General features: G+C 43.0%; 2 protein-coding genes across 8 annotated transcripts in view; one reads left to right on the plus strand and one right to left on the minus strand.

The window, feature by feature from the left end:
- CCDC191 (coiled-coil domain containing 191) overlaps positions 1 to 9,368 on the minus strand; it is a 30,276-nt gene extending 20,908 nt beyond the window's left edge. The window contains exons 1-8 of the mRNA XM_060273747.2: positions 9,087 to 9,368; positions 8,112 to 8,150; positions 7,389 to 7,530; positions 6,034 to 6,180; positions 5,377 to 5,555; positions 4,567 to 4,790; positions 2,436 to 2,595; positions 752 to 942 (exon numbers count right to left, since the gene is read on the minus strand). Coding sequence (XP_060129730.1) covers positions 752 to 942; positions 2,436 to 2,595; positions 4,567 to 4,790; positions 5,377 to 5,555; positions 6,034 to 6,180; positions 7,389 to 7,530; positions 8,112 to 8,150; positions 9,087 to 9,158 — 1,154 coding nt within the window. The 5' untranslated portion in view covers positions 9,159 to 9,368. The remainder of the gene's footprint in view (positions 1 to 751; positions 943 to 2,435; positions 2,596 to 4,566; positions 4,791 to 5,376; positions 5,556 to 6,033; positions 6,181 to 7,388; positions 7,531 to 8,111; positions 8,151 to 9,086) is intronic.
- Positions 9,369 to 9,421: 53 nt separating this feature from the next.
- QTRT2 (queuine tRNA-ribosyltransferase accessory subunit 2) overlaps positions 9,422 to 24,008 on the plus strand; it is a 179,659-nt gene continuing 165,072 nt past the window's right edge. For 6 of the 7 annotated variants that reach the window (XR_015949663.1, XR_015949664.1, XR_004692570.3 and 3 more), the window contains exons 1-6: positions 9,422 to 9,501; positions 12,822 to 13,035; positions 14,622 to 14,677; positions 16,643 to 16,719; positions 19,448 to 19,657; positions 20,786 to 20,985. Coding sequence is in view for 2 of the 7 variants with exons in the window: in XM_035114693.3 (XP_034970584.2) it covers positions 12,830 to 13,035; positions 14,622 to 14,677; positions 16,643 to 16,719; positions 19,448 to 19,657; positions 20,786 to 20,985 (749 nt within the window). In the remaining 5 variants the exon portion in view is untranslated. Of the gene's footprint in view, positions 9,502 to 11,506; positions 11,531 to 12,821; positions 13,036 to 14,621; positions 14,678 to 16,642; positions 16,720 to 19,447; positions 19,658 to 20,785; positions 20,986 to 24,008 lie in introns of those variants that run through there. The other variant, XM_035114695.3, reaches the window with a different exon arrangement.

The following is a 24,008-nucleotide window of genomic DNA, read 5'->3' on the forward strand; positions in this document are numbered from 1 at the left end:
AGAAGAACAGGGAAAACTAGAGCTGAATAATATTTATCAGAAGTTCTTTTGGGCTTGTTAAAGGAGCAACAGGAAAGTGAGGCCTTTATTTTTAAGCAGATATCAAACACTGCAGCTACGTTTTACTCAGAGACCTATTGAAATCAACTTAGTCACGCTCATTAATTTCACTGACCCTTACTACAATTTAGTTGAGTACCACTCCATATTTCCCTGCATCCACCTCTCTCTCCTTCCTCTTTTGTTTCCCCCTAGGAAAGTCAGGCCTCCCCATTTGGCCTGCAACATGGTTTGTCTCAAACTACAAAACCTTGTCCATCACCCAACGCTGCACGATGTCATCAGGCATAAGACAGGTAAAAGCTGTGGTGCCAAACTCAAAAGGAAGGCTCAGGAACACACACTAGGTGAGCTCCTGGTTCTTCCTTTGTAGCAGAGACTTGATTTTTTAAAAAAAATTCAAGCCATGGGTTCAAAGGAAGCCTACTCTTTCGCAGTTCAAGCAGTAGCTGCAAAGGAAGAACCAGGAGAGCACCTTAAAGTTTCAATCAGCTGATGTGCCTGACAAGTGGGCAGCCCCATCCACCTGTCAAAGGGGCCATGGAGAGCTAGCCACTTCTGGAATTGGCCAGATCCAGTTCCACACCCCTGTCATATTTCAAATGTTAATGCCACACGCAAACAGCAGCAAATATTTTCCTCATACTATCAACATCCGGGGGGGGGGAGGGGGAGTGTTAAATGCTGCTACCTGTTCTGATTGCGAAGCTGGTTCTCCAGTTTTTTAGTCTCCTGCTCTAACTTCTGAGACCATGTGTAATCTCTCCAGGCTCGCAAGGTCTTCAGCTGGCACTTCCAGTCAGCAAGGGCCCTTGCTTTTCCCATCTTAATCCTGAGATCCAGAATAAGCTTGTACCAGGCAGAGAAATACTTCCGTAGGCACTGCATTGGGGATGGTTATGAAATCAAGTAACTATACGATAGCTTTCCTCCTTCAACAAACCTTCTAAGTGGAGATCTTTATCGCAGTTGGTATCAGTACTGGATTTGAAATCGTTTTTATAGAATCAGAGAACTGTAGCGTTAGAAGGGACCCAGAGGGTCATCTAGTCTGCTCCTTTGAAATGCAGGAATCTCAAGTAGATCATACAATTTTTTAATACGTTTCAATTGCATTGCAAAAATTGCTTTGAGGTGCTTCAAGGGAGGTAAATGACAAATGAAGTAATAATGTTCCATCACTTCTACTGTTCTGATCCTATCATCTCCTATTTTCTTTATATTTTTAGTCTTCAGAGTTTTGCTGACAATAGAAGGTTGATTAACAGGAAAACAAACTTCTCTTTTCACACTTTGCCTTCGGAACTGACTTTCCCTTTTACCTTTTCTAGAATACCTCTGTGTTACAGAACCAAAGGATTCTTATTTTCTCTCCCAAATTCACTTGTTCTAAGTTCTCCCTTATTAAAAAAACCAAATTGAAAGATCTTTAGAATTTTTTTAAAACAAATATACTGCCTACCTCTTCAACTTCCAGTACTATTACAGTACATGTGTTTTTCTCAAGTATCATCACAATTCCACATATCACTTATACTGTTCTATGGGAAATTGCATCTAACTGCATTTAAATGATTTTTAAATGAGGATGATGATGATGCTTTAGGGGCTGGCTGCTTGGCTCAATAATTTATATGCTATTTTCTTCTTTACTAAAAACACAACATTAGCTACCATGGACATTTTTTGGAAAGGGTCAGTATAATGCTTTTAATAAATAAATTGCAGCAGCCCCATAAGGCACACAGCTAGGAGTCACTAATTGGTGTGCACTGGCCTTCAAGAAAGTCAAAGCAGAACAAGTATTATTCCCAAATAGCAATTTACAGTACAATCCTATGCATTTGTATTAAGAAGGAAGTCTGATTATATTTCAATGAGATTTACTCTCTAATAAGTGAGTTTAAGATTGCAGCCTGGGTCTGTTATTATGCATTCTCCCCTATTTACTGTTCTAGCCTTCTCTTTAAGTGCACAAACAAATGATATAGCCATGCACTGCCATTTTCAACACCAAACCTCAACAGTGCAGTATCAGCTGCAAGAAAAGTTCACACAGTCTTCCTGCAAAGGAGATTCAAAACCATCTGTGACACAGCCAATGTGACACTGTGTTCTATTTCCAGGTATAAACTAAACGGCTGGGTAGTTTTCATGGCAAATCTTAGCTCTTGCCACTCAACTGCTCACTATGATGAATAGTCTTGCTCTCCTCACATCTTGTAAATATATATATATTGGGATCTCAATCTTCAGTAGATCTAGGTCAGCCTGACACGGGGAGTTGGTTTCTCGGTTTACAGAGAGCTGACCCATTACTATCGCTGAGACACATCTGGCTCAAAGTGCTGAAAACAGATAATGAATGTTCTCACCTTCTGATTTGCAATGTCAATTTTGCTCAGCAGCTCCTGCATCCCAGTTTGTTTCTCATTCCTTTGTCCTTCTATCTCACAATCCAGATGGACTGGCACAGGAGGCATGCCGACTTCTACCAGCCTCTTAATTTTTTTTAAATCGTGCCTCTTTCTTTCCCTGAAAATAAAGCAATCTGTGAGAGGCCAGAGGCAAATAGTAGAGAATAAGGGGACTGTGATGGTCATCTCATGTCACTGTCAGCCAGTTCTCATATACTTCCTTTTCTGTTGCCCAACTCTGTTTGTGAGTCCATTACAAAGATTCATTAGGTAATTGCTACATTTCTCTCTCTATCCTATGCCTGTATTAGTTGCAGGTCTCAAAGGAATATAGTTCTGCTACCTGCAGTTAGGAAATTTTTATGTAAGTATAAAAGGAAATCTGTCTCAGTGAAAAGTATACTGCATAAAATCAGTATTGTACATGCCACTTAGCAATAGGAATCATAGCAATATAAGGTTCTTGTGGCATAAAGGCAGCCAGAGGTTCACTATACATTATACACTATACATTAGTCATGGGGTAGACATTCAAAAAGATGATGTAGAAAAACTAAGGGACAGATTCAACTTATGAGTCCCAATAGCAGAAGCCCACACAAGTACTTGCACTAGCGCAACAAGGATTCCTGTACCCCCCCTCTCCCTGTATGCCCCCCAACTGACTTTGGTGGGGTTCAGGAGAACCCCCAGAACAGCACAGAGGGGGAGCATCATTCCATCTGGCAAGCTAAAAAAGCTTGTGCTGGTGGAACAAATGCCATAGCACTACAATGAATTCTTCCCAAGGATTCCATGCTTACCTAAAGAAGCAAACATCAGAGAATGGTCTTCTCGAGCCACCTACCACTGCAGAAGCCCCTGCAGTCCAAAGGAGCAGTTAAGGTGACCAAATATAAAGGACCCTCCATCTACAGGGTTTTGAATTTTGCATGTGAAGCATGTTTGAGACAGCAAATTGGTGTGCATGTGGTATATTTTGCCCTAACCAACAAGTTCATATAACCAAACCAATCACCAAGCGTGATAATCTTATAACAGCATATGAAAAGATTCAAGTGGCCTTTTGTGGGGACCTAATAGTGTTTGCTCTCCACTGTAGAAATGCCAAAATGTTTCAGTACTATGCAACTAAGTCCCATTGAGCATAGTGGGACTTATTTCAGAGTACTTATGAGAGCTGCATGACACCACAAATGGGCAATTTCCTTTAATTTAATTTGTACAGTATAAGTAAAAATAAATGGGCACACATGATATTAGGCCAGTTTTTCAAATTGCAAGCTCAGAAAGGGGGGAAAATCAGCTTTCCAGGTCTAAAAATCTGAAGAAACTTCATGGTTTCCAGGAGCTGATGAAGCTTCACATAACTTAGGAATGAGTTATTAAAATGTGTGGCTTATATATCATGCCTTCTTCCTCCCTCAGAACTCTTAAGTTTTATGCATGGGATTCCCAAGAATCTCCCATCCAAATTATGATCAGGTTTAGACTTACTTCCGCATGTTTGCTCCGTTACACATTATCAGACTGTGCTCTGGTACCTAGAATCATAGAATCATAGAATCATAGAGTTGGAAGAGACCACAAGGGCCATCCAGTCCAACCCCCTGCCAAGCAGGAAACACCATCAAAGCATTCCTGACAGATGGCTGTCAAGCCTCTGCTTAAAGACCTCCAAAGAAGGAGACTCCACCACACTCCTTGGCAGCAAATACCACTGCCGAACAGCTCTTACTGTCAGGAAGTTCTTCCTAATGTTTAGGTGGAATTTTCTTTCTTGTAGTTTGAATCCGTTGCTCCGTGTCCGCTTCTCTGGAGCAGCAGAAAACAATCTTTCTCCCTCCTCTATATGACATCCTTTTATATATTTGAACATGGCTATCATATCACCCCTTAACCTTCTCTTCTCCAGGCTAAACATACCCAGCTCCCTAAGCCGTTCCTCATAAGGCATCGTTTCCAGGCCTTTGACCATTTTGGTTGCCCTCTTCTGGACATGTTCCAGCTTGTCAATATCCTTCTTGAACTGTGGTGCCCAGAACCTAAAATGCATTTGAATGCCAAGTTCTTGTTTTCCTCAACTTACATTTTCCTGGCTTCTTCCATGAGATGCCTTCTTTCTACAAACTCTTTCCGCAGCTTCACCATCTGTTTCTGAATTTCTTCTTCTTCTCTCCTGGCTTTCAGAACCTTCTTCTTGTTCTCCTCTTGGAGTTGCCTCTGGGCCTCTGACATTGCCGATTTTTTCAGGGCCTTCTGTTGTTTCAGAAGCTCCTGCTCCTTCTGTCTCCTCAGCCGATTCTCTTTTACCTGAAAAACAAAATCAAGACCAAGATCATATTTTGTTGTTTTAAACTACAGAACTATGGTATACAAATTGTTGTAGATGTGTTGCTTTCAGGGCAGCTACACCTTTGCCATGACTACTGTGTTTCTCCATGAAATCCTTCCAGAATACACCAAGGTTCAGGAAATCCACTGAGAAATAAAACTAGAACACCACTAATGTATGCTCCCCAGCACTTGACTGCCATCAAGGATGATAACTATGTGGATGACACAAGTGAACTGCTCAGATATCTCCATGCAATCATTGCTTCTATAACTGGCAAATGTAAATAGAAGTCCTGGATACACTGTTATGCTGTAATTGGCCTATGTTGTAGTATTCTAAAATGCATGGAAACAGACAGCACTATTGTTGGAGAACAATTCACCAGTAACTTCAATTGTACTACAGCAGTATACATGGCTCAGGAAACAGTTTACTTAACAAAACCATTTAAGAAACACTACACTATTTTTTACAACTGTACCTTACAATAGTACATGCCTTAAGGCTGTATTTTCCAAATAAAAATAGTTTGACATGCAAAATAAACCCCCTTTTCTTCACCTGTTTATGCCTTAATTCCATGGTAATTCGTGGGTCTTTGGGCTTCCTTTTCTCCTTAAGTTCTTCAGTTCTAAGGCTTCCCAATATACCACTGTCAACAACTTCACTCTGCAGTAGATCCCGCAGAATATCTTGTACTGTTGTATTTTCCATCTCATCTTCCAGATAACCATAAAAATCTAAAATACCAAGCAAAACAATCCAGAAATGGCACCAAATTTTTTTAAACATACCATTCTTTCATTTTCCTGCTTGTGTTAAAATTCAGGTACCCTGGTTTTACAAGGTTTTACAAGGTTTACAAGGTTTTACAAGTATGCAAAATAAGGTATTTGGTATTTATTATCACTTGTTTAAGCTTGTTATCAGTGAACACCCAAATTACTTGATCAATATTAATTGATGAATACAGATCCATCTGAATGTTACATTTGCTTCATGTCACGAACTGAGCCATTTTAATATCAGAGCAGAACGTACTAATGTAGAGCCAAACAACGCTACAAACTTTGCATGACTTCCTTGGTACTTGAGCTATAAACATAGACATAAATGCAAGGATGTTCTATTCATTTTGACAATTTCCCATTAAACGGTACTCAATATTATCACTATACATTCTCTAGATCCAAGTTTAAAATTGAGGCAAGTTCTCACCATCAAATTTTTCATACTTCTGAAAGCCAGTGGGGGGCTCCTGGGGAGGAAGAGAACGAGCCAGTGGATTTTCAGCATCATCTTCTTGATCATCTGCAAGTTCCAACTTCAGTTTTGAATTCATCCAATCATTAAGGAGCTCTTGGGCTACATTGATGAAAGCAGCAATGGATTTTAATTGGATAAGAAGTGGCAAATAAAACTAAAATTCTAAAGCAAAAGCAGCTTAACACTTCAAGCCTGAACACATGTTTTTGGAAGTAAGGCTCTAGTTGTAAATCTTTTAATACTCTCTTCTTAGTTAAGTTGGCCTTAGATTTGTATTCTATTTTACTGTTGGTATTGTTTACATTGGATATTTTAGGGAGTGTATAATATTCAGTAATAAAAATACTAATCAGATTCTAATTTTTAATTTGTTACTTTACATCATTTGCATTAAAGCAGAGGTTTTCAAGCTTTTTGAGTTCATGGCTCCCTTGACCAACTACATTCTTTCTGTGGCACCCCTGTGGGGCTCAGTTATGTCACCCCCTGCCTGCAGAGTTGGCAGCCTCTCACCCCTTTTCGAACACCCTCCCTTGTGGAGTGTTCCCTCAGCCTCCTTTCTTCTCCCCTCTCCTTGGGAGTCCTCTGGGCAGCTGCAGCCCCTGGTCTCTGAGCTGCCCCCCCCCCACCAGAAAGAGAGGGGCCTCCTCACACTGCCCCACAGGGGCCTGGGAAGTACCCACTGGGCAGCTCCAGAGGCACCATTTACCTGGGGAGCTTGTAGCCAGGGCTGCTGCAACAAATAGCTGTGCAAACCTTTGGGAGGCAGAGATGCAAGAGGGCACCAGAGGAGGGAGGGAAGGAAAGCAGGACAGAGGCCAGTGTTGCCCGCAGCACGCCTGTCCATCATTAAAGGCAACCTGGGTGAAAACCACTGCATTAAAGCTATCATATATGTTTATAACATTTAGTCATAACGACAAATAACTTGAATTGCCATCCTAACTACACTTATCTGGGTACAAGTCACATTTAATTCAATAGGAGCTACTTCTGAATAGACATGGTTAGGGTTGAGTTGTTAGACATGATCCTTAAATATATTCTGTTGTACTGAAATAAACACAAACATCGGTAGCCAAACCCCAGGAACCTCCAGGCGTATCTCAGAGTGGAACTCTAAAAATCCATTTGTAATATAGTTTGGCTTTGGGTGCTGCGGAGTTTTGCTCCCCACCACCACAAAAAAATGTCAAAAGTCCCACGGACACACACTATTCTTCAGGTGTACCTAATGCAAGTCTTCTGCAATGTAGCTAAAGAATATAGATATATTAATCTAGACCAGCATCACATTTAGGCAATACCTTCCACATATGCCTCATCATGATCTTGCAGCTGGTCTGCCGTTTCCAAATCCAGCACAGGGCCATGAAGTCCTCGAGAATAAGATGTCTTTTTTAATGAAAACGTCTCAGAAACAGCAAACTCAGATGCTTGTTCCACTTGCTAAGAAAGAGAATGACAGACATATGTATCAGGAAGTGTTCATGCACACAAAAGCTTATACCAGAACAAGGTGCTACTGGACCTTTTTTTTTTTTTTTACTGCGTCAGACCAACACAGCTACCTACCTGAAATTAAACATTAGTCAGGGAAGGAGGGAACGGAGGGCACTTTAGATGTGTAAGGTCCAAAGTTTCTTTCCATGGCACCTTAGGTAGCTATTCCAGTCAGAATAGACAATACTGGGGTAGGAAGACCCATTGTCTTACTTCATGTAAGGGTCACAATCTCATAGGAAAAAAATCTGCACAGTGAAATGCAGAGATTTCAGTCACAGTTTACATAGTTAAGGCTACTGATACCAGCTCAGACCTGCTTGTGTAGCAGCTCATTAATCAGTATATTAAATAGATCCAAATACAAAGAGGAGCCACTAACTCCAAAACGTGGCATACCTTGACACTAAGTAAGTACTGGTCTAATTTTATGCAGGATGATTATTCAGAAGTAAAGGCCCACTGAGTACAATAGGTGTTACTCTCATATAAATAGGAAGGTTATGCATCACTTTCTTCTCCCTTACCTTAATCCAGTGCTCCACATTGTCAGGATCAAGTTTTGTCTGGGGGAGAAACATTACAATAGTTTAGCACTGAGCTAGCTACTAATATTAAAGTAAAACTAAAAGACCTCTGTCTTTGCAAGCCCCTAGAAAGGTTAAGGTTGAAATCATTCTAAGCACACTTAAAGGGTACCGGTAAGTAAGCTGTACTGAACTCTGAGACTTACCCTAGTGACTAGTATTCAGAGCCACAGTGCCTCAGATCCTGGTGGCAGCATTGACTAGTAGTAAGTGATAGCCTTAACCTGCATTCATTTGTGAAAGCAGTCCAAGCTTGGGGGGGGGGATGGGACTGACACACCTAGCATCAACCAGTTTCATTGCTTAATTATGTGTTGCAAGAATAAATAATTTGTTTTGTCTATCACAACTCTCCCACCACTCAGCTTCACCATTAGTGTAGAGTCAGAGTGGGACCTGGGTGACTCACCCCCGAAGCTTGGTCCACTCAATGCTTCTTAGCCTAACCTATCTGGACTCCCTCAGAAGGTGGTGGACTCTAGGGGGGTTGGACTAGATGAGCCTCAAGGGGGGGGGAATCCCTTCCAACTATACAATTCTGTGATTCTAAGTACTGTATTGTGGATGCTGTGAGCCGCTTTGAGCATGGTTTACCATAGAAAAGTGGCATACAAATAGACAATTGTTTCGATCCTGGAAAAAGGCACAGCTGGTTGCTACACTGCCCACCTGCAGCCTACGATTCTACCCCACAGGGTTGATGTGGGGAAGATTGCATGAGGAGTGCAGTGGAACCATGCTCACCACCTTGAGCTCCTCGGAGGAAATGGTGGGATATAAATGCAATAAACAGAGACCAGGAGAGAGCGAGAAGAACTCCTCTCTGCCTATTTCCCATCCAACCATAACGGGATCCACGCTGGAACAGTTGCCTGGGTTGGCGGAGGCAGGAAGCACAACATCCCTCATCCCTACCTTCTGCCGAGACGCCGACTGGCTGAAGCGGCGCCAGCGGTACAACTCAGGTCTGTGTCTTATAACCGCCATCGGCGAAGCTAGAGACAGACGCCTTCCTGCCTTCCCCGAAGCCCGCTTCTCACCCCCCCCCCGTTTGCTCTGAGGGATGCTGGGAAACGAAGTCCTTTCCTCCCCTGCCCCAAGCGTGCGCCTATAGCAGAAGGCGAGAGCGAACTACGCGACCCAGGTTGCCGCGCGCGACCAGAGCGTGGCGTCCTTTAGCTTCGCCATGGCAACGGCGGCGCAGCTCCAGGACCCTCCCCAAGAACCGGCGCCTCGTGATGACGAAAGCCAGTTTTGATTGGTGCGCCGGGCGCGAAGCAGGGAAGGACCGCGACGGAAGCGAGTGGCCGGCGCGTGGAGTTAAATTGAGGTACCGAGTGGGAGCTCGTGCGCGAGAGTGAAGCGCTTGTGGCCCAGCGGGTGCAGCTTCTCTGGTTTCGTTTAAATTGGGATAAGGGCGGCGGGTACCGTCCTGGACTGCAGCCGCTTCATTTTGTTGCGTGGTGGGCGTTAAATGTGTGGGGCTCTTCCGCCTTGTGGGGATTAAACGGGCGCCTCGGGGAGAAGAAAGCTGCGTTTAGCCGATGGGCTGGTTTACTGTACGCAAGGAGACCTTTTTATTTGGAGGAGCGTCCTCCCCTGCTGCCTGAAGCAGGCGAGTCTGGGATTCTGCCGGTGTTGATGTTGCATTTTGAATACTCTGCTATTATTACTACGTGGACACCTATCAAGTGCCATCCATTTACGTGGCATGTTTTCCACTGTATACATTAATATATGAACCACACGGAACGTGGCAGCAGCTGCTTCCGGGACTCGGAGATGAAGAAAAGGCAGTTTTTCTAGTGATCAGTGCGACCATCGAGATCTTATGTGTTTCCTCCACTTAAAGCACTACAGCACGGGTGTCAAACACAAGGCCCGGGGGCCTAATCCGGCCCGCCAGACCTCGTCATGTGGCCCGCGTAGCCGCCTCTGACAATAACCGCTGACAGTAGTTCTAGAGCCTGCGATTGGCCGAGGGTCAAAACCGGGGGCGAGGCTGCAGGCGGAGGCCGGGGCGCTGGAGCCGTGCTGACCGCCTTGGCCAGGGAATTTCAATTTCGAATGAGGCTGAGGGAGGCGGTGGCACAGCGGCCAGACGGGGAAGTGAGATGCAGGAGGAGGAGGAGGAAGCCCGCCGAGGAGGTAGGAAAGCCCTACAGGCGCCGCCGGCAAAGTTGGTGCCGGGACAGAGCAGCGCGGGCTTTGCTGTTGTCTCCGAGAGCGAGTGAGGCGGCACTGGGGAGCCGCCGCCCGCCGCTTCCCTTCCTCTCCTCGGCTGCATCCGGGAGGTGGGCGAGCGAGCGGGCGAAAGGGATGCGGAGTGAGCCTGAGGGGGAAGTAGGCGAAGTGCAACAGCCGCTCTCTTGATGGAGCCGGGTTTCTCTTCCCCCTTCCCCCGTTTTCTCCTCATAGACACTCGGGAGGGTGCCTGGCTTTTGCTCTGCCCCCCACCCCCGAGCCGCCCTTTGGCTTCTCAGTTCCGGTGGAGCTGCTCCCCGGGGGGCGGCCGGGAGGGAGGCGGCGACGACGGCACGGGTTCCTGCTCTTCCCGCTCTGCCGCCGCCTCCTCTCAGCCCCTCGTGATGTAGGGCTCCAGATGGAGTCGCCTCGTGGTTTGAGTAGGTGGGAGGAAATTTTTTTTTGGGGGGGGGAGGTTTTCAAGCCTCCTCTGCCTGCAGTCCCGGTAGGGAGAGGCGGCGGCGAAGACGACAACAGCGCGGGTGGGGGGAAGAGAAGCTCTGAGGCGAAGATGCACGTCCGCTGGGGCTGCCGCCGCCTTCCTCCTCAGGAAATCCGCTGCCCTCCCTTAGCGCGAGGGGAAGGGACTCTGGCGCTGAGGAGGGAGGATGCAAAAGCAAAGCAGGGAGTTGGCGCTGCACCGCATGTTCCTGCCCCTCTCCAAAGCATGGGGTGGGTTGCAGCGTGTGGCATCCTGCCTAGCGGGGTTTGGGTGTGCGCAGGGCGGGAGAGGGAAGCCCTCTTTCCATCTGCAGGTTTTTAATCCCAGCAGTGGCTTTCTCCTTCCTGCCGAAGGTTTAGTTGAGCCCCCCCCCCCCCCCCCGGAAGCCGTCAATCCCCACCTTTTGTTCAAATTTCCCTCGTTTACATCCCCTCCCACACACGCGCCACGAAGCAGGAATGTGATCCGCGTGGGGGCGGGAATGAGCTTACATTATTACAAAAACCAGTAATAATTGAATGCAGTGACAATAATTTATGATAATAAAGAGTGGGCACATAGTCCTACAGACACAACCGGCCCTTTGAGGGTGACCAAACTGCTGATGCGGCCCCCAATGAATTTGAGTTTGACACCCCTGCACTACAGCAAGCAGTGAACTTCTGACTATCCTGTATGTGTTGAGGGTTTTTTTAAAAAAAAAGAAAAGGTTGTGAGGAAGACAGAGGTGCATAAAATAATGTTTGATGTAGATAAAGTGGACAGAAAGATGTCATCCCTCCCTTTTCATAATAGCTAAAAATTTAGGTCATCAAAAGAAGATGAACGCTGCTATAATGGAAAGAAAAGCTTGTGATGTTCCCCTATCCCTGTGGCTAATATGTCCACAGGCAACTTTGAACTGGGGCTGTAGTATGAGGGAAATGGTTGGACTCCTTCCTGTGCCATAGCCCTAATCCATCTCTCTCTTTTTTTCCCTCCCACCCTCCCACCTGCTTCTAGAAGCAGAAAATTACATTGAGAGATTAGCCATGAATCTCCAATGACATCGGCCCTAGGAGTTCAGGGGTAGCCAATTTTTGGACTAAAACTCCCATCATCCCTAACCATTGGCCATGTTGGCTGAGTATGATGGGAATTGTAGCCCCCAAAAATGGAGGGCACCACATTGGCTATCACTGAACTAGTTCACATAGAAATATGAATAACTTGTGCTTTGAAATGCTAACATAATATTTAAAGTGGGAACTCACATATCCCACTTTAGGGATATTTGTGCTCCATAGTTTATTTCAGTTTATTATTTGTGGTCTTTCAGATGATGTTGGACTGTAGCTCCCGTCACTGACAAGGACTGGTTGGGACTGATGGGAACTGAAGTTCAATAACATGTGGGCCTTTTACATCAACCTTAGCACAGTCCACTACCAAAATAATACATCTTAACCCCTTAGTCAACTTCTTTGCCCTTAGTAAATGATGAAGTAGGTTCCTGCTTGAAAAATGAATCTCACAACAAACATTCTAAGATGCAATTCCGTGTTCTTGCACACTTCTCATTTCAGTTTCTGTTACTCAGAAGGATTTCCTAGTGATAATATCTTTGTCTTTATGCCATTGTTAGTAGTTTGATATGACTACTGTTCTTACAAAGGAGGAATTAGATGTTCAGATAGTTTCCAAATGGATATTGTGAAAATTAGATAATTAGGGAAATAAAAAGATGCTTTATACCTACTCAGACCACTGATCTATCTAGTTCAAGATTGTCACTACAGTGACTGGCATCAGCTCTCTGATGTTTCAAACGGTTCCCCCCCCCCCCAAGTCCTATCAGGAGATGTTGGGGTTGAACCTGGGACTTTGCATGCAAAGCATGTTCTTTATTATTGAACTATCCCTGCACATAGTTGCAAGTATTGCATGATAAATATGGCTGAGTGAATTTGCTACTCTCTTTTCAGTTGTGTTAATGAAGATGAAACTTTGCCTTTCCAAAGTAGTTGGTGGCTGTCGTCTTGGCACGCTGACAAATCTTGGTAGGAAAGGGATTCAATCTATGGAGATTCCAGGTTGTCTGCTTTACACCAAAATGGGATCAGCACCACACCTGACACATGACAATCTACAGTTGGTACAAGATATTCCTGTAGTTATACAACTTCCACTTCCAGCATTGTGAGTGCATTTTTCTTCTGTTAAAATTTGGATCTATGTCATTATACCTTTATGTGTAAAACAGTACCTTAAATAGGGCTCGTCCAGCTGTATGAGGCCAAGGCAGACTATGCATCACTAGATCGTGTTTCTTTTGTAGTGTATCTTTGATTGCATAATGTTGTTGTCTTTGTCCTTGCAGATGTGATAGAATCAGATTCCAACAGGGCAATCTTGTACATATCTAAGCTGTAGTAATAGGGACCCAGGTGGCGCTGTGGGTTAAACCACTGAGCCTAGAGCTTGCTGATCAGAAGGTCAGAGGTTCGAATCCCTGTGATGGGGTGAGCTCCCGTTGCTCGGTCCCAGCTCCTGCCAACCTAGCAGTTCGAAAGCACGTCAAAATGCAAATAGATAAATAGGAACCGCTACAGTGGGAAGGTAAACGGTGTTTCCGTGTGTTGCTCTGGTTCGCCAGAAGTGGCTTAATCATGCTGGCCACATGACCTGGAAGCTATACGCCGGCTCCCTCGGCCAATAATGCGAGATGAGCGCGCAACCCCAGAGTCGGTCACGACTGGACCTAATGGTCAGGGGTCCCTTTACCTTTACTTTAAGCTGTAGTAAACATTGAACTCAATAGGACTCTATAGATAAGTGTGTCTGTAGGATTGCAACCTCAGACATGATTGACACAATGACTTTTAAGTCTTTGGGCAATATTGCATGACCACCTGACAGCAGGAAGCTTATTTGCTGTGACCCTGTATGAGTCAACTTGGTGCATAGCTCATCAACTTCTGACTGATCCACTTTCTGGCCTTGACTGTGGCTTGAGACTGCCTTTTTATTTGCAACTAAGGCATCTCTCCAGTCTGAGTGGAATTTTCTCCTTTCCTCCCAGTCAGGCCACTACTTTGGTTAAATGAAATGAGAAAGAATGTCCACTGACTTGACCAGTCAAATCCTACCATTTTTCAATCCTGTTTCTATATATAAAGAGAAAACCTCATTTCCAGAGTTACCTATGTTTTAAGACAATGTGATGTGGCAGTTAAACAGTCAGTCACCTGCTGGTGTTTTGTGGATATCTTGCATATAGACAGTTTATAGGCGCTGTGGGTTAAACCACAGAGCCTAGGACTTGCTGATCAGAAGGTCAGCGGTTCGAATCCCCGCAACAGGGGGAGCTTCCATTGTTCGATCCCTGCTCCCTGCTCCTGCCCACCTAGCAGTTCGAAAGCACAGCAAAGTGCAAGTAGATAAATTGGTACTGCTCCGGCAGGAAGGTAAACTGTGTTTCCGTGTGCTGCTCTGGTTCGCCAGAAGTGGCTTAGTCATGCTGGCCACATGACCCAGAAGCTGTACGCCGTCTCCCTCGGCCAATAAAGTGAGATGAGCACTGCAACCCCAGAGTCGTCCGCGACTGGACTTAACTGTCAGGGGTCCCTTTACCTTTAACATTTTATATTCAGTAGTGTGAATTCCCTTATATACTCATTTAAAGTAATACTTTACCTCAGACGTAGAATTCTAAAAATGAATTATCCACAGGACTGAAAAGGGCTTTCCCCAATGGTCTAATTTGCTTCTCTGTTTGGTTGCAGGACAGAACTTCATGAAGTCTTGGCGGAATATAAAGAAGGAACTGGAAAGTTCATAGGTATTACCGTAATACAGTGGGACACTGGAAAATGGAATGTAATACTCAGTACAGTATTGGAAATTGTATTTGAAATCGGATGGAATGTATTAGATTTAGGCAAGGATCACCAACACAGCATGTACAAATGGCAGTGTGCCCACCAGTACCTGCTATGGCACCCATGAAAGGTTTTAGTAAATATCCCCTTATAAATCCACAATGCACAAAGACTGCTGTTCCTGCTCAGTTCCTGTTTGCACTGGCTCAACCTTTCCTACATTGGGCATGTGTTAAACATGCCCACATTTCATTGGACACCCACCCACCTGTTCTGAATAAAGGAGATGTGCAAAGATCTCTCTATGAGCAAACCATGGTGATGGTTGATGTAGGTGCCTTTTCCCCATTGGTGGGACAGCTGTTGGAGAGGGCATGCTTTTACCATTTCGTGGTCCTAGCTCTTTTTCTGCACTTTCCGATAATGGCAGATATGTTATGCCCCATCCCCACAACAGCCATTTTGTGACTGGCATGCATGGCACTTTCTCAAAATTCCAAATGTGCCCACTAATCCAAAAAGTTTGGCAACCCCTGGATTAAGGCATAATAGTTCTGTAAGCCACTGACAAGCAGAAACTAGATTGTACTATGCCTTTATATTCCACCATATTGATGCTCGCAAGTTATAGCTATATGTTTGTGTAAGGAGCTTATTGCAGGCAGAATCAGTGTTGCACACGAGTGCAAACCCAGTTTGAAATTGTTTGTTTATGTGTTCACACATTGGTCAACTGATTTTCTTTATGTTGGCCACTGCAAGTGGTCAACCTGCCAGGAAATGAGGACACAATGAAATAGATTTTAAAGCACTATATACACCAAAAGGTTTCTCAGAATCACAACTCAGATTGAATTAATACGATCAGTTTAGCAGTCATGGGATATGAAAACATTGTGTACCTGGGGAATTTTGAATGCACTGCCATCATATTTTTAGTCAACTACAAGGATAAAACCCCTGACTTTCTTTTTGTAGAACGTCTAAGACTTTTAAAATGGTTTTAAAGCTATTTAATAATACCTTATGCAGCATGTTGATCACTGATCCACCTTTAGCATATATTTAATTTGACAGAAAGCACAGGAGGCATTAAAGTTAGGTACCAAAGCCTCACAGAATTGCAGTTAAGCTGGAAATCTTAATTGCCCTGCACTTCAAAAAGGATCTCTACCCAGAAGGACTTCTCTCAGAAAGTTCTGGCAACCTCTGCTCATTGTTACATTAAAAATGTTTGAAAGCAATCAGTGGTGCACTTAGGTATCTTTAGATTCTGGGCTTAATGATCTTATCCCCTTCCCCTCTTTAGATGGTAACATGCATAGCTTTATTTACATCAAAATGTTGTAGGCCCGCCCCACTGTATTTGGAGGCCTTCATACTTGTTGTTTTGAGTGGGGATCTGGACTGCTGCACCAAAGCCCTGCCCTGACATCAGCGCTGAAAGCAATAAATGAGCTACACTTTGAGGCCATACTTTAGCTTTCACTCTCTTCTTGTTGCAGCAGTTCATTCTTTTATTTTTATGTTTGTTATCCTTTAAAGCTCTGTTCTGGGCTGGGGGTGGTTTTTATCGCCAAGGAGGCTTAAGCGTCAGGTCCCCTGAGAATATTTGTGTAGAAGTTGAGCAAGTCAGTTGTCATTTTGTCAGCACAGTATTAACTGCAAGGAACATTAATCAAATCAAAATCCAGAGCCTACATGCCACTATGAAGTTGAGCTTTTGTAGCTGCCACTTCCCCTCCCTGGTCAGGAGAATAAAATAGTATCTGGGGAAATGAATTGTCTGTTGTTTTTGTATTCAGATATGATAAGTTATATACACTCACAGTTGCTTATAAGCAATGTACAGTATTAAAAAGTTATCAGTGAAGGTTTCATAGTTTGTATATTAAAAGGTAACTTTTTTTTTAAACCACACGTAGGCATGCCAGATTCAGTGCTATATTGTTCCCTCCATGACCCAGTTATCTGCTCCCGACCTGGTTACAACAACTGCAAGGTATGGTAGACCCAAGAACATTCTGACATTTCAGTACTTAAATTAACATAACAAGCTTGCTGCATCAAGTCAATGGCCCATTTAGTTCAGCATCTCACAGTGGCAAATCAGATACTTATGGGAAGCCCCAAAGCTGGACTTGAGCACAACAACGTTCAGCCCACCTGCGATTCCCAGCAATTGGTATTCAGAGACATAGTGCATTAGACAGTGGAGACAGAACATAGCCATCGTGGCTTTCCAAATGAGTCAAATGCAGTGAGGCTGTTGGGTTGCTAGCTCCAATCTTTCCTTCTAGCATTTTAACGCTGCAATCCAATATGCACTTCACTTGGGAGTAAATCTCATTGAATTTAGTGGGACTTCTGAGTAAACATGCTTACAATTGAACTGTTTGGGAGTAGTGACAGCTGTAGAAGATTTGCAGGTTGGGGGAGGCAGTTTCAGAATTTTTATTTTGCTTTATTTTTGGCAATGAATTATGGTAGCAGGAAGATAATTATTGGTAGGAAACTACGACCAAAAGAGGTGTGCACCTATTCAGGTTATGCAAGCCTGACCTATAGAATCCTTTGCATACAGTACCAGCACATTTTCACATCTGTTGCCACAACGAGGACTAGAAATCTGATTTAAAAACAAACAGCTAAATAAGTCTGAATGTGAGATTTTCAGGAAGACAGTTTCTTGTCTATGGAATCATAGTATATATACAACCCTTCAATAAGCATAAGACTGTGTTCCTTTTTAAATTTTCTACTTTGGTAATAAAATAACACAACTCCTTTCTTGATTTTCATACCAAATTAAGCCTGGTGTTCAACATCCATTTTGTTCTTTCTACCCTTTTTATAGGACTTAAAACAGAAGTATGGTATGGTACCATCATTCTATATATTATGTACAAATCTACTCTCTGTGCCTATATACTACATTCTGATTTTGGAAGGATGTTGTGAATACAGAGACATACCATAACTTTCTTTTTCCCTGTATGGAAAAGTTTGCAATTGCTGGAGTAATTGCCCAAGCGAGCAGATGCTTGTTGATCTGTTCAACAGATGTATCAAAGCCTAAATTAATTGAGTGTCTCTCTTAATTTTGAAATTAAGAATCAGCAAATGCAGCTAAATCAGTAAAGTCTTGCTCAGTACAACTGCTAGTCCACATTCACTGCATTTAATTATCTGCAGATGACTTTGGTTTGCAATATGTCCTGAGTGATGGCAGCTTTAATAACTCAACCTTTTGGGTCTACGTGATACCAATGAGGCCTAGTGCTTGAATAATCATCCATAATAACACCAACACTGGGTCAGAATACAAGATTAAATGCTGCTGCTGCTGCAATGCAGCATATTATTATCAAATAGCACCATCAATTTGCATGGCACTATGTAGAATACAAGTCCTCGCCCCAAAGAGCTTGCAATTTATGTTGTAATTCAACACAGGAGGAGTGGAGTTAGGGGTCAACAGGAAAGTAGTGTATTATTGCGCCAGTTAAACAAATTTAGGCTCAGTTACAAAAGGACATGGAAACTGGGAGATGTGCTGAAGGTTTTATGGAAAAGATGGGTTTTGAGGAGGGATTTGAGGGAAGTAAAAGGTGGCATCACACAGGTGTTCTAGGAGGTAGTTCCAAGCATATGGAGTAGCAAGGGAGAAAGGATGAGTCCTTTGAGGGGGAATGAGGCCTTCTGTTGCTAGAGCTAGAGGAATAAAGATCACAGGCAGTCAAGTCATCAAGATGGGAGAAAGTGGAAATTTAGAAGATGTTCAATGATGCTTACTCCAGGTTAGTGTGTATAGGTTTGCAGCCTTAGTTACTCAAACAAACTGGAAGATACCGTAGTTTGGATTATCTTTTCAAATAACTAAATCTCTTTTCTGTGGGGAAGAGTTCATATTTCAAAATGTTGAGTGAATAATTCCTCTTCTGTGCATGTTCGAGGTCTCCTACATTTTGGCATTACATCTCATCACATCTTTCTAATGGTAATTTTATTAGTTTTATAATTCTGTTGGTGAGTTTAGAGCAGATCTCAGAGGCCGATTCACACAAGTATATAGACATAACTTATGGCAGCTGGATGTGCACTACCTCCATGTGGAAGGGCGCAAGAAAAGGAAATTCTATGGAATGCACCTTCTGTTCATAGAGTGAGAACTTAGGGTCCAGACCACTATGTTATATGAGCTGAAAAAAACTGCCTCTGGTGTGTTGCTATTGACAGTTCTTTCCATGTGAAAGTTATTACTCGATACAGGCATCACATGCTCATCCTTCATATGATAAATCTGCTGATCATAGTTTAGAAGTTGGAATGACACTTTACAGAGAATGTGAAGCTCCAACCAAAAACAGCAGCTCTTGGCTGAGTTCTGCTCCAATCTCTTTGTAAGCATCTAGGTTCAGCTGTTCATTTGTCCTGCTGTTATTAAAACGCTCATTTCTCTACTTCGGCTTCACATCATTGGCTGTTGCTAGCATGAACATATTGAAGTCAGGATATGGGGAAGTTTGAACTAAGCATAAAGGAAATATGAACTTGACTTTGGGGTACTTCCATTCTTAACATCAATCAATGTTCTTTATAAAGTGCAGTTTTGCCTTGAGTTTCCAAGTGTATGAGAAGATGGGTTCCATTAGGAAGATCTTTGTCACTCATTGATTATCTCCTAATCTCTCTGTTTAAACTCTTATCTGTTTGCTTATCTCTGACAGTCAGTTTCTGTATGGGGAAGTGGAGGGCGGATAGAAATTACACCATCAAATTTCATGGCCATCCAACGCGTTATTCAGCCAGACTGGTTCCAGTGTTTATCAGATGGAGACACTGTTGGAGAAGGAATATCTAAGAAGAGGGCCAAGAAGTCTGTGGATCGATCCCTGTCCTTTTTGGATGAGTGCCTGCAGTTGCAAGATAAATCTCCAGTAAGAGCTAAATCTGTTTGAACCATTTCAAGTCTCCCACAACATGGGAGGTTTGGAGCATGCAGTATATTGGCAAATTAGCTAGAGTACCAGTAGTTCTGAAGTCTGATATTTATCGACATAACAATCAAAAAGGTGGCACCTCGGTTTATGAACACCTTGGTTTACGAATTTTCGGTTTACGAACGCCGCGGACCCATCTGGAACGGATTAATTCACTTTCCATTACTTTCAATGGGAAAGTTCACTTCAGTTTATGAACACTTCAGTTTATGAACAGACTTCTGGAACCAATTACACCCATGCTTCGGGTTAAGTACGTTTCAGGTTGAGTACTCCGCGGACCCGTCTGGAACGGATTAATCCACTTTCCATTACTTTCAATGGGAAAGTTCGCTTCAGTTTATGAACGCTTCAGTTTAAGTACTCCGCGGACCGTCTGGAACGGATTAATCCACTTTCCATTACTTTCAATGGGAAAGTTCGCTTCAGTTTATGAACGCTTCAGTTTATGAACAGACTTCCGGAACCAATTGTGTTCATAAACCGAGGTACCACTGTACATTGATGCACTAGTGTGTAGAACTGCTTCCCCAAAATGATATTTGCTCTGCCATTTAGGCATTATGCTTATTTGGGGGCGGGGGAATGAGCTTTTCTCTTACGTTGGAAAAAAACAAGTGTGAAAAGTTCTTTTATTATTCTGGTAGTTCTTCATAAGGTAGTGGTAGCCTTAAAATATTGGGAGCAGAGTCTCAGGCCATTACATTATGTATACTGGTACTTAACTCTCATTTAAGTACCATGAAGTTAACTGGTGTCAAGATAAGGGGATAAGGATAAGGACAGTGATATGGTAATTATTTTTTTTCTGTATCCCAGTTCATTCATTTAACCCTTATACTCCACACTGCCTTTTTCTTTCTTTTTGGTATCTGCCCCAAATAAGGCTGGTGCAACAGAGAAGTCGATTGTGTAATCCTAACCATGTCCATTCAGAACGGAGTCCTGTTGAATTTAGTGGGGCTTCCTCCAGGCAAGTAGGGGTTAGGATTGCAGGCTTAAATTACCTTCTTCCCCAGCCAAAGGGTGTATTTATCTTACATTTATAACTTCCTTCCAAACTAGGAATTGCAGCAGAGCTTGATAATTGGAGTTGTTGAAGGTGGAGATGTGTTGGAAGAGAGGCTCCGATCTGCTAAGGAGACTGCCAAGAGACCGGTAGCTGGCTTCTTGCTGGATGGCTTTCAGGGAAATGCCATGGCCTGGAAGACCAAGCTGGAACTCTTGTCCGCGGTTACAGCAGAGTTACCGGAAGATAAACCCAGGTCAGACCAAAGTGTAAATTTGATCAAAAGCCGCATAATGCAAATATTTGGAAAGTTCCTGGCTGATTATATCTCCAGACCACGACTGTTTTTATGTGCTGTTGAAAATGAAATTTTCATAAATTATGGGAAGGGTGGGGCACTTCAGGCCATGAATCTAATCAGGCCTTCCAGGCCTCCCTACCTGCCCTGAACTTTATGATGTATATGTTATCTTTTGTTTATGTACCACTTTTTGGGTGGATCTCACAAAGCGGTTTATGTAAGATTATTGCATCAACCATGAATATTGATTTTAAAGAATGGAAATGGAAACCTTTGATATCAGGTGTGAGGCAGATAAAGTCACAGCTGAGCCAAAAAGGGGTTTGCAAGCAGATAGAAATTAGCATATTTCAGAGATAGGAATTCTGAGTGCAGGAGGGGAATTGGCGATTGACATAAATTTAGGCTGCAATTCATCATGATTCAGGAGACATTGTGTCCCTTTTCAGTGTCTCCTGCCAAGAAGTTTGGGCACCTCTCCCTAATGCTAATGAACAACTTCTGTCTATTTTTCTGGTAGTCTTGTTTGAAACTTTCAAAATAAGCAAGTGGGACAGTGTTGTTTTGTGTTTGCCTGTGGTTTGGAGATCAGCACTTCATTGCAATTGGGAATTGCAACAGCAGAATACTGCCGAGTTTGTTATCTCCGCTGGCTGTGGAAGAAAATCACCCCAAGAGCTTATCAGGATCATTAAAAATGCAAAAACTATCCCTTGGTGGCAGTATATCATTTTAATAAACTTCCTTCTTCCGTTGGGAGATGGCTGTTTTCGGAACTGGAAAACAGGCAGAGCTTTCAAATGAGATTTTTAAAAAGTTCATAAATTACTGCAAGAGAGGAGGTAGATTTTGTGGCTGTGTTCCGCATTTTTCTACTCTTTAAGGGCTGTGTTTGAGTAATATTGGACCTTAAAGAGTAGAAAAACAATATGGAAGTCACCAAATGGCAGGGGAATCAGCAGAGGTGTGATGTCACTCCTAATCAGTGGGAAGCTTCACAAGAAGCTTCCAGCCATGGGCAAAGAGAGCGACTGTCACCTCTTCTTACCCAAGCCCTACATTCCTTCCATGCCTACCTGCCGACTGCGTCAGCTTTCTCTGCAAAAGTTGCCCTCCCCTCTCACTATTCCATTCAGTCCGGAATGGAGATGGCTGGAGTGATAGAGGAAGAAAATCTGCCTGTCAAACTTTGACAGACATCAAGTTGTTTTTAAATTGGGAGTAACCTTGATTGCTGTTAGAAAGATTGTTGTTAAGGAACTTCAAATGTTAATTGCTTGTATAATAGCTATGTTAAATGCATAGCATTTTCCTATCCAGGGAGCATAAAAATAAACTCAGCTCATGCTCTAAGTTTTCTATGGCCTGGTCAAAAAAGTCATTGCTAAAGTGACAATTTATTATGGTACTGTGCATTTTTCTAGTCATCTGCTAAATTTATTGACCTAGATTGGCTTGTTCAATTGTCAGCACAGCCATTATTCCTGAGGGAGAGAAAAACTGCTGTTTCTACACCTCCCCAGTCTTTGACAAAGCTGCCAGCTGAATTAGTGGAGTCTAGCATCACTATTACTAATAATAGCATATTAAGCGTGGGTGACTCCAGCTGCATTTTTGAGCCCCAAGGGGATATTATAGCTCTGGCTAATGGCAAAATGTTTTTAGGGGGAAAAATACTTTTGGTTAAGAAAGCTCATGTGATCTGGAGGGCTTGAAGGAGAATGTGTGCAAAATGTCAGAAATGCAATTCATATTTTCTTGGGATGGGGACATATTATTTAACCAAAAGGAATGTAAGTGTATTTTTCTTGCACGCTCCACTCCAAGAAGGCCTACTACAGAGGGCCCTAAGGATTCAACCCTGCAGTCAGTGCAAAAACTAACTGGGTTAAGGCTACACACCACTAAAGTGACTTATGCTTAATGGTTTTTGGTTTAGATCAATGATTGTGTGTTTTGTGTTTGCTGACCATTTTACACAAACAAAAACTCACAATGGTACTTTGTAAACCAGGGATGCAAAATTTGTGCCCCTCCAGATATTATTGAACTACAGCTCCCATTATTCCTGACTGTTGCCTATCCTGGCTTGAGCTGGTGGAAGTTGGAGTCCAACCACATCTGGAGAGAGACACGTCCCCCAACCCTGCTCTAAATCATGAGGCAACTGTAGCAAAAGCAATCAATCAATGTGAAGTCAAACCAGGATACTGGTTCCTTAAATCAGATACTGCAGCATGTATGGGAAATTGCAGCATTTTCAGTATCCAGGAGAGATCAGCTAAATAGAGAAACACATAATAGTACCAGTATCTCCTCTGATGTAAGATGATTTTCAGGTTGCTAGAGCTGCCAGCAAGTTCTATTATATCTCCTCTATAACTGAGTAGAAGGTAACCCACTCATATGAACAAACTTAATGTGAATCCAATATTTATAGGTATTTAGAACTCTTAAATAGTTTTTACTTTTTCTCCCAATTGGATTTAATGCTGAAAAGGAAGGAGAATAGAATTTAGATTCTCACCTTATCAGATTTTGATTATTTGTATTATTATTTGAAACAATACTGGTCTTGCCTTCGTTTCATCTGAAGATAAAAGTTCCAGTGGGAAAAATCCCTGTTCCATTATATTATAGAGAACATCCTTCAGAACATCCTTCAGAACATCCTTCTGAGTGATCCCCCATCCCCACCCCTTCTCTACATAAGTGCCTGGGGACTTCTATTTCACTGTATCTGAAGAAGTGTGCATGCACACGAAAGCTCATACCAAAATAAAAACTTAGTTGGTCTTTAAGGTGCTACTGAAGGAATTTTTTTATTATCCTTCAGCCATGCATTTCTGTATAAATCTTGACAGATCACAGAGCACTTCCTGACTTCCTGAAAGCCAAAGCAGATTTTATTGCTTCTGGAAAACAGCAATGCCCAAACCATACATGTTATAGATTTCAGTCCTATTTTCAGGCATATT

The sequence above is a fragment of the Zootoca vivipara genome, chromosome 4 (genome assembly GCF_965207765.1).
Source record: "Zootoca vivipara chromosome 4, rZooViv2.hap1.1, whole genome shotgun sequence".
Classification (NCBI taxonomy): domain Eukaryota; kingdom Metazoa; phylum Chordata; class Lepidosauria; order Squamata; family Lacertidae; genus Zootoca; species Zootoca vivipara.